The sequence below is a fragment of the Microtus oregoni genome, unplaced genomic scaffold (genome assembly GCF_018167655.1).
Source record: "Microtus oregoni isolate MIOR12 unplaced genomic scaffold, Mior012 000007F_ref0000211, whole genome shotgun sequence".
NCBI classification, from domain to species: Eukaryota; Metazoa; Chordata; class Mammalia; order Rodentia; family Cricetidae; genus Microtus; species Microtus oregoni.
Window position 1 is genome coordinate 11,070,724 of NW_024543066.1, and position 10,201 is coordinate 11,080,924.

A 10,201-nucleotide genomic window follows, 5' to 3' on the forward strand; every position below is an offset into this window, starting at 1 on the left:
GAATCATGAGTTTGAAGCTATCCTATCCTGGACCACAAAAAAGACAAGAGTTTCACGGGGCAGTGGTAGTGCATGCCTTTAATCCCAGCACTCGGGAGGCAGAGGCAAGAGGATATCTGTGAGTTCAGGGCCAGCTTGGTCTACAAGAGCTGGTTCCAGGACAGGCTCCAAAGCTACAAAGAAACCCTGTCTCCACCCCCCCCCCCCCCAAAAAAAGACAAGAGTTTCAAAATAGAAAAGAACGAAATAAAAACAAAACCCCAGGGTTTACGTTCCAGCAGCAATATCCCAAAGGCTCACAAGGTGGCGCTGTTGCAGCATGAAAGATTAAATGAGAGCCTAAAAAACTTGGCTGTAAATTTTTCTTCTTTTTGTCCTCCCCCACCCCCTAAGGAATGGCATATAATGCCTGGTAGGACGTGGAAGTAGGTGCAGAAGACCAGTCTCTGCTACACACCAAGTTCAAGGTTAGTCTGAGCTGCATGAGACCCTATCTCAAAAAACAAAAATAGCATGGAAAGAATTCACTCCTAAAAAAAGAAAAAAAAAGCAGTGCCTGGCAGAGCGGTGTGAGCCTGTGACTGGAGATGGGGGTTGCAGGGCAACAAAGCAGAGCATGACCAGGGAGAGCTGAATCACTGACCTGAGGCTGGGAACGACATTGAACACGTTAATGAAATTAAATGTCAAATACACACAGACGCTAAAATTGCCTACTATTACAGACTATAAAAACATAAAGGAAAAAAATCATAAGGAAAAAATCCTCAAAAAATAGTCAGAAAAGAATTCTACTCAAAAGCTAAACAAATTTTTAAAAGCTATGATGTGGCTCAGTTGCTAAAGAACTTACTGAACATGCATGGAAACCCGGGTTCCGTCCCCAGCACCAGATCAGCCAAACCTGAGGGCACATGCCTATCATCCCTGAACTTTGGAGATGGGAAGGGGAATGAGGAGTTGAAGGTTGTCCTTGGTCGTCGGTTGGAAGGAGCCTGGGCTACATGAGACCCAGTCTCAGAAACAAAATGAGGGCAACTTATGTGTTCAAGTTGGTAGTGTGCTTGCCTAGTGTGAATAAAGGGACTGGGATGGACTCTTAGTTCATCACCCAGGGGTGGTGTTGCACACCTGTAACCAACAGTTGGGAAGCAGGGGCAGCTGACAGAGTCCTCTGCTACATACAAATACAGGGGCAGCAGGGACTGCATGAGACCCTGCCTCTAAAATTAATACTGCCCGCTCACACTATATCTATAAGGAAATGCTCCTGCCCAATAGCCGTACTTGGTCTTGATTTCAGACTGGGTTTTGCTATGTAGTCCCAGCTGGCTTTAAACTCAACCTCAGCCTCCCAACTGCTGGGATTACAGGAGTGCACCACCACACTCATCCTGATGGTGGCGCTCTCACAAAGGTACCAGGCTTCACCATCTCTGGAAAGTTTCCCTCGCTCATTGCTCATTGAGTGACAAGAAAGTTAACCCTTAATCTTCAGCCTCTTAAGATTACATTATAGAAGGACGTGTTCTAAGTAGTTAAGGTAAATAAAAGACTGTCAAGATGGGCTGCTCTTTCAAAGGACCTTGGTTAGATTCCTAGTATCCACCCACATGATGGCTCACAACCATCGGTAACTCCAGTCCTGGGGGATCTTCTGGCCTCTAGATGGGCACATATGGTGCACAGACGGAACACAGACATACATGCAAGCAAACACTCATACACATAAATAAAAAAGTAGATAAATTTCTGAATTATCTTGTTGAAAGGTGAGAGACCACTTGAGAAAAATAATGACCGAAGCTGACACTGTTGTAACCTCGAGCAGGTGACTCCTCTGTGACTGCCATGCCGAATAAAAGGAAAATCAACCAAAGAAAATGTGATCTATACAGACCAGAAGACTACTGCTCAACAAACTGTTAGGATTCAAGAGAGTAAGCCTATTAGAGTAAAAACAACAACACACAACAAAAACAAAATACGCATACCAAATTTCTGGTAGCAAAATGTTTGGCGCAGGGTTGGTGAGCTGGCTCATGGGACAAAGGTGCTTTCCAGCAAGCACGGCAACTTGAGTGCAATTCCTGGAACCCATGTGGTAGAAGAGAACGATTCTAAAAAGTGTCCTCTGACCTGTACCACGGCAGGGACACGCCTACACATATATGCTCTCATAAACGATTGTAAAGACGGTGGGAACCATAAATGTTTCATATTTCTGAGGTTCTCAGGCTTTGATAGACTTGCACAGGCTTTACTGGGTGAACACATCTGATCTAGTAACTCAAACTGCCCGGAAATCCGAGTGTCCAGCTGAGGGGGCTGGAACGGAGCTCCCTTGTCCTGTGGTTATAGGCTGGTCAAACTCACTCCTGTAGTCAGAAACACAAATGGCCTTAGGCCCCTGTGTAAAGAAACAACTTCATCTGCCATGTGAACTAAGACCAAGGCCCTGTTTGCTCTTCACAACTACTACAGAATGATTGAAATTTGCTTAGATACTCTAACCATACCTTTTATTTTCTCTTCTTTACAAATCAAGGAAGATTTTGTGTTCTCAGCTGTCAAATCTGCCTGGTTTGTAATGACTAAGTATTTAAGCATTCAGTTTATCTAATTAAAAGCTTGGCTTTATTTATTTATTTTTGCAGTGGAAGAAAAGAGACAGCTTCATATTTATACAGGCCCACCAGGAGCCTGGGAAACAGAAGTCCACCATCAGTACTAGTATTCAACATGAGCACTTAAAGACAGCCCAAAGAAACACCAAACTTCTAAAATTATGGTAGCAAGTCATGAGAGTTGAGCATTAAAGTGTGGATCTTGGTTGGGTGTGGTAATGTAAGCCTGTAATCCTGGTGGGAGTAAATGGAAACTCAGGAACCTGAGCCAGGGCTATCAGTAGTTTGAGGTCAACTTTCATTGTACAGAATGGGCCTGATCAAATTGTCTCTAATCCCAGCTCCTGAGGAGGCTGAGACAGAAAGATGGTGAGATCAAACCCTGCCTGGGACACAGAATGAGCTACACTACATACTAAGATCCTGTCTCGAAAATGAAGAGGGCTAAGACTACAGCTCAGTGTGGAGTGTGTGCCCAGCACAGTGTAACACCCTAGTGAGCAGCCCTCAGTAAGAAGAGGAAATAGAATCCAAAACCAGAACCAAACTGATCTTTGTCTACCCAGTGTCCCGTACTGTTCACAGCAGGCTGACTTTTACATTGTTCTGGGTTTGCTTTCCATTAATCTCTGATGCTGTCTGAGAAGACATTCTCAGTGACAACTGCTTTTAAATTTGAAACTGAAACAGACTCCCACACAAAGGACATTTCTACAATTAACAAGACAAACAAAATCAAGTAAAGTCCCTGCCTTCCCCTTACTGCCGGCACATTGAGTTTGGACAGAACCCAGCAGGACACCTGATTTACAAGAATTTCCTGATCTCGCTGGCTTTGCTGCCTAAGGTCAAAGCAAACCCCATGTCCTCAAAGTCCTGAGGTGGGATAAAAGCTCTAAGTCTTTGGGCATTTTCTGTCAAGGAGCTTAGTTGCTAAAAAGTATACCATCACTTATTAAGAGGCATATACCCTCACAACCTACAACTACATACAAAAACTACTCATGGACACTTACATTAGACTCTGTGGGTCAGGAAGAGGCAGGGAGATGCCTCACGAGGTAAGGGGACTTGCTGTACAAGCTAGCAACCTGAGTAGGATCCCTGGAACCCATACAAGATGGAGAGAACTGACTCCACCAAGTTGTTTCCCGACTGTCACATGTGCACTGTGGCATCTGTGCCTTCACACACACACACACACACACACACACACACACACACGGCATTTGTGCCTTCCTACACACACACACGCACAGACTGTATATTTTTTAAGTTAAAAAAATAAGATAAAATTACACTGTCACTCTTCTGTAATAGGTCAGGTCGCTTTTTTGTTGTAATCTAAAATAACATCTGTCACCCACACCCTTATTTATATTTCAATTAAATAACTTCCTTAAAAAACAAAAGAACCTTTTCCGGCTTCTTGGGCAGTGAAAAGAAACTGGAAGGCCCTTATGGTCTGACCACTGTCACAGGAGTCTTGTACTCTTATGAAAAAGATTAGATAATGACACCACAGACAACAGGTGTACAAGACCTCACCGCCTCTGAGAAGTGATGTTCTGCAGGACACCAAAATGCCATCTCCATTTCCTATTTTGGAGTGTCTTAAAACTGCTATGGAGCCACACTACGGTGATTGTTGGCTAGAACACTGTCCAGCCACTTGTGAACGTGGAAAACCAGCTCTTTAACAAGATACTTCCCTTCTCAGCACACCCATGTGCCATGAACGGCACCAGCAATCAACCCAGACTCCCTGTTTCCTAGTCTTCGTAACTCAGGAGGGCCCGAGGGATTATTGCGATACAGTATGGCATGCATACTACGAGACCATACACAGATACTCCACGCTAACCAAACAAGACAGTTGGATGAGGAGGATCCAGCAACTCATATCAACTTTCAGGAAATCATAAGGAACAAGTCAGAGAACCTGAGTAGACGCAACTATGAGGCTCCCCTAGGGGAAGGCATCCAATTAGAGGTCCCTGCGGTAACTGCACCACATAATTGGCCTGTTTGCTCCACTGCCTCCAAAGGGGAGGGGGGCCTAGGTCAGACAGGATCCTCTGAAGCTACCTACAAATTGGATTTCTTGCCAGTGTGTCCCAGTGTCAGCACACTTCCTAGTAGAAGTATAATAACTCAATGTATACATCCAGTTCACTCTTTTCAACTTTAAAAAAGTTATTGCGTGTATATGTTTATCTGTGTGTACGTGTATGCACACAAGACATATGTAACAGGTCAGAAGTCGGTTATCTTCCTCCAGGGCAAGTATTCTTTACCCCAACCCATCTCACCAGCCCTATAGGTCTATTCCCATCTAAGAGAACAGCAGTGCTTTGAGCACGAGGTGAAGATTTTACCCTGACAAGATTATCCTACATGTGCTATGGAGTCTACATGGATCATGTATTAACACTGAGCTAAAGGCCAATGAGGGCCCATGAGAAGACCCTGCAGATAAACACCTATGTCGCCAAGTCTGACAACCTGGGTTTGATTTCCAGAACCTATGGTAGGAGAATCAACTCCTGCATGTCGTCTTCACACACACACACACACACACACACACACACACACACTGCTGCCCCCCAATAAATAAATAAAATTAATTAAGTTCAACAGTGAGGGAAACTTTTACAACTCAAAAAGCTTTGTCTTTGATGCAAACCATACTTTCTAAAGGAAAGTGGAAAAGCAAAACAGAGCTCCCATGTGTCAAGTTCCTGCACAGTAAAAAGTTCTCCGGCTGTAATATAAACATAAAAGCCTGGGCTGGAGAGAAGGATGTTAAAGATTCTTACTAACGTGTGGTAAACCTACCAATCTGTGCTAAAGTCAGATTCCTGTAGTTGACTGGTGTACAAGAACAGACGCTTCTTTTCAGATCTGTGTACATACCTTTCTTAACGCGATTTGCAAATTAATACCTACTAAACAAATACTAAGTTTTCTTGTCCTCACTGAATTTCTACTGTTTAATAAACATTCCACAATCAAGATTCTGTGCTACCTGGTTTATCTGAAACCCTTAATATAGTAGGAAAGCTTCAGTTCCAAACACACATACTGTGACCACACACACACACACACACACTTACATACACACAAACAGGCAGTTAACTTCTATTCTTCCATCAGTTTCTGGCTGCTTCTTTAAATCAATGACATGCATGGTTTAATACTGCCTTCTCATTTATTCCACATACCTTTGGAAGACAGCAGAAGTATTTCAAGTGTTTATTGAGATGTAAGCAAACTCATTATGTACAACTCGGGATCTAATTCAAAAGCCCATGTTTGCCAGACATGGTGGTACAGGAGTTCAATCCCATGATGGAGGGAGGTGGATCTCTGAGTTCATTGACAGCCTAGTCTACAGAGTGAGTTCTAGGATATCCAAGAATATGTAAAAAGTTGGAAGGACGGGCAGTGGTGGCGCAAGCCTTTAATCCCAGCACTCGGGAGGCAGAGGCAGGCGGATCTCTGTGAGTTCGAGACCAGCCTGGTCTACAGAGCTAGTTCCAGGACAGGCTCCAAAGCCAGAGAAACCCTGTCTCAAAAAACCAAATTAAAAAAAAAAAAAAGTTGGGAGGAAAGAAGGAAGGAAGGAAAAAGGACCACATTCAAATGACATGGATTCTTACCTTTTCTGCATAAATCGGAACATCATGAAATGGAGAAATATACTGTCCTTTCTCATTTTCTGAAAAATAAAAAAAAAACTGTTAGGAACGGCTATAATATAAACTGTTATAAAGCACTTTTTTTTTTAATATTTATTTATTTACTTGTTATGTATACAGTGTTCTGTCTGCCTGTATGCCTGCAGGCCAGAAGAGGGCACCAGACCTCATTCCAGATGGTTGTGAGCCACCATGTGGTTGCCGGGAATTGAACTCAGGACCTTTGGAAGAGCAGGCAATGCTCTTAACCGCTGAGCCATCTCTCCAGCCCCTATAAAGCACTTTTTAACACCAGGATTTTTTTTTTCTTTTTCAAGACAGGGTTTCTCTGTGGTTTTGGAGCCTGTCCTAGAACTAGCTCTTGTAGACCAGGCTGGTCTTGAACTCACAGAGATCCGCCTGCCTCTGCCTCCCGAGTGCTGGGATTAAAGGCGTGCGCCACTACCGCTGGGCCTCTTAACACCAGGATTTTGACACGCGGTGGTGGCATACGCCTTTAATCCCAGCACTCGGGAGGCAGACAGATCTCTGTGAGTTCAAGACCAGCCTGCTCTACAAGAGCTAGTTCCAGGACAGGCTCCAAAGCTACAGAGAAACCCTGTCTCGAAAAACAAACAAAAAGCACCAAGATTTTATTCCTGAACTCATCAGTAAAACAATCGCCCAGCATGCGCCAAGTCCTGCAGCTCAGTCCTCATATTGGAGGGGAAAAACAAAAACTAGGAAACCACGTTCCAGCCCAGAAATTGGGAAGATGAGGAGGTCAAGGTCATGCTTGTCCACGGAGAAAGACTGTAGTCAACCTAGGCCAAGCTACCTGAGACCCTGTCTCAAAAATACCAAAACACAAAACAAAACAAAAAGACAGCATTCAGGAGACAGAGGAGGAGCTCTGTGGAGTTTGAAGCCAGCTTGGTCTACATTTATCAGTTCTATACCAGCCAGGGCTAGAGAGAAAAAGAGATCCTGTTAAAAACAAACATCTAGTGCATATTTTATATTCTCCAATTCCTCCCCAGGACCGGGTTTTCACCCTATGTGTTCTTTCCGCTTAGAGTGGGTGTTAATTCCTATAACGAGAGCAAGCACCTAATTCTATTCCTCCCACCCCCAGCCTTGAAGGGCTTACTATATAAAAGGTGATCAAATTGCTTTTGACTGATCTTATTACAGCTAGCAGCTTACAGAACTTTGGTGAACTCCCTACAGGAAAGAGACCAACCAGCTTATTAACTTAGAAATCCATGCTCTTTTAGGCAACACTTGAGACCTGCTTCAACATAACGGCTTTCCGTAAGAATGATCTAGCCACGATGACATCTTCACGTGCAATTTCTATAGAAAGAACTATCATTAGCTGAAAAGGAATTCTAGCCCAAATAGGTGGCACATGCCTGTGACCTGAGCTTTGGAGACACTGAGGCAGGAGGATCAGGAATTCAAAGTTATCCTTTGACTGCATAGTAAGTTTGAGGCAGGCTTGGGCTACATAAGACCCTGCCCCAAGAAATAAACAAGAAAGCAAGCATAGTTTTAAAACTTCCTCAGAGCTGGGGACGTGACTCAAGCAACCAAAACCCTCCCTTCCATTCTACAGGAAACCTAAGAAGCAGTCTGCACCATTGTGTTCCTTCAAGTCTAAATATCAAAGCAGACCTTGAATATCCATTATCTCCAAGGGTCCTATCCATTAGTTGTGACTCTGTGATCTATCACCAAGCACATCTGTCACCCACAAGGTTCACAAGGAGAACCTTGCAAACAAGTCACACATCCCCAAAACTGCAAAAATAATTTCATAAGGTTTCAAGGTTATGATTTTGTGTAGGGCTGAATGCGTCACTGTCCTCAGCTCAAACTAAACTTTTACCTGTTTTCAAGAAACTGGAAAATGTAACACTATGAAGAAAATTAAAATTATTTCTATTAGGAATGGAAGCTACCTGTTAGGCGTGGTGCCTGGGCCTATTAGTCTAGTAGTTGAGAGGTTGAAGCAGGATGTCAAGATTAAAACTAGGCTGACCCGATCAGGAAACCTTGTGGCCCCACCTCACCACCACCCTCAAAAAAGAAAAAAAAAAAAGGAAGAAAAAGAAAAATGCTTTTTGTTTTGTTTTTCAAAACAGGGTTTCTCTGTGGGACAGCCAGAACTGTCCTGGAACCAGGTTGGCCTCAGAACTCAAAGATACGACTCCCTCTGCCCACCCCCAAGTGCTGAGTGTGCCATCACCACCCTCAAAATTTAATTTAAAAAAACTCAGAGAACCAGATTGGTTAAACTACACAGTGGTTCTAAATTATTAGTATTTCCACGTTCCAGACAGTCTCTTTGATAAACTTTAGCCTAGTCCAAAGTCAAGGAGTGGCTTTTCCCCCAACTAACAACCAAATGCTCACCGCCAGTACATTATCTAGGTTTAAAAAGGTATTTCTTCTGTGCGTATAGCTTGAAGACAAATGATCCGCCCAAAGGGTCACTCTAAGTTACACCGATTAATTCTGGAGCCAACACTATTTCCAGACTAAAGTTCCTACATTCTGTCCTTATTGTTTAATTCTGTAATTAATTAAAGTGAGGCCCACCCTTCCCGGATTTCCCCCGGTGGTTTAATCTTTATGAGATGTATAAGCTTAGGAGTTCACTGTCCCTTTCCGCCAGATTTCAATTTGCTAGGCACTTTGGTCATCTTTCCCGGACCGTCCACTGCCCTGTCCTTCATCCACCCAGACCTCGATACCCTTGTCCATCACTTCTGAACGAACCGTAAAGAGGTTACAAAATGAAAGGCCTTAGTTAGCACCATAAATGTATACCTAGAAGCTGGGGGCTGGGAGAAAGAGAAGCCCCAGATAGGTAGCTTCCTGTACCAACAAGGCAGAAGGTGGCACGACCTGGTAGGCGGAGCGACTCCACCTTTCTGAGTAGAGGGCAGGGGATAACTAGAGACTCGGGACTCGGGTCCCTGCACCGGGGTTAAGGACCTGGCTGTTCTCCCTCCTGCTCCTCAGCTATACGTCACCAGTCTGCCTGGGGAGGCACTGCTTTCAATTTCCTAGGGAGCACACCCAGCCATCATTGCTTCAAGAAGGCTCGAGCGCACGAGACAGGAGCTCTCTTCATCAAGGACCGAGCCGGCAAGACCTGGGCCTCAGTTTCCCATCTCAAGAATACCGGGGAGGGCTCGATCCCTCTCGGGATCGAATTAAGGTCTCGAGAAAAATCGCTGCCCTCCCGACCGCGATGCTCTGAGAGCAATCCTCTTACGGCGACTGTTGTCACCTCTGGGCACCTTCTTAGGGTGACTCAGTGGTTTCCTTTCCCACGTGGCCCACGTTCGGATATATGGAGAGAGCGATCGCGAAGGGCACTGGGATGGCGGCCCACGCCGGCCCCACCGCCCGCCCGCCCGCTTGCTCCGAGAGATCTGGAATGAATGGGCGGCCGGGCCTTGCACCGCCACCACTCACTTAGGAAGACGCGGTACTCGAGAGTGAAGGGTGCGGCACGCTCCTCGCGGCTGAAGCCACTCATGGTGTCCGAGACGCACTGCCACCGCTGCACAGCCACACGCAACCACGCAGCCCCGACACTCAGCGGCCGGACGAGAGAAAGCATGCGCCTGCGCACCGAGAGCTCACCAGCGGGTCCTCCGCCCCGTGCCTTTTATAATGCTAGGCTCCGTTTGCGCCACGCCTCCACCCCGCCCGCCTGCGCAGGCGCACTCTGCCCGACACGCCTCCACAAGCTCCTCCCCCAGGACCGCCCCCGGCTCTCAGCCTGGGCCACGTGGCCAGCGCCGGCTGCACTCCAGAAGCTGTCAGCCTGTTGGCGGCTCCGCAGAGGTACAGCACAAATCACTCTCCAAACGCACA

At 45.5% G+C, this 10,201-nt stretch overlaps 1 protein-coding gene across 1 annotated transcript in view; it reads right to left on the reverse strand.

The window, feature by feature from the left end:
• Ppa1 (inorganic pyrophosphatase 1) overlaps positions 1–9,974 on the reverse strand; it is a 28,874-nt gene extending 18,900 nt beyond the window's left edge. The window contains exons 1-2 of the mRNA XM_041656008.1: positions 9,797–9,974; positions 6,290–6,348 (exon numbers count right to left, since the gene is read on the reverse strand). Coding sequence (XP_041511942.1) covers positions 6,290–6,348; positions 9,797–9,944 — 207 coding nt within the window. The 5' untranslated portion in view covers positions 9,945–9,974. The remainder of the gene's footprint in view (positions 1–6,289; positions 6,349–9,796) is intronic.
• Positions 9,975–10,201: the final 227 nt, after the last annotated feature.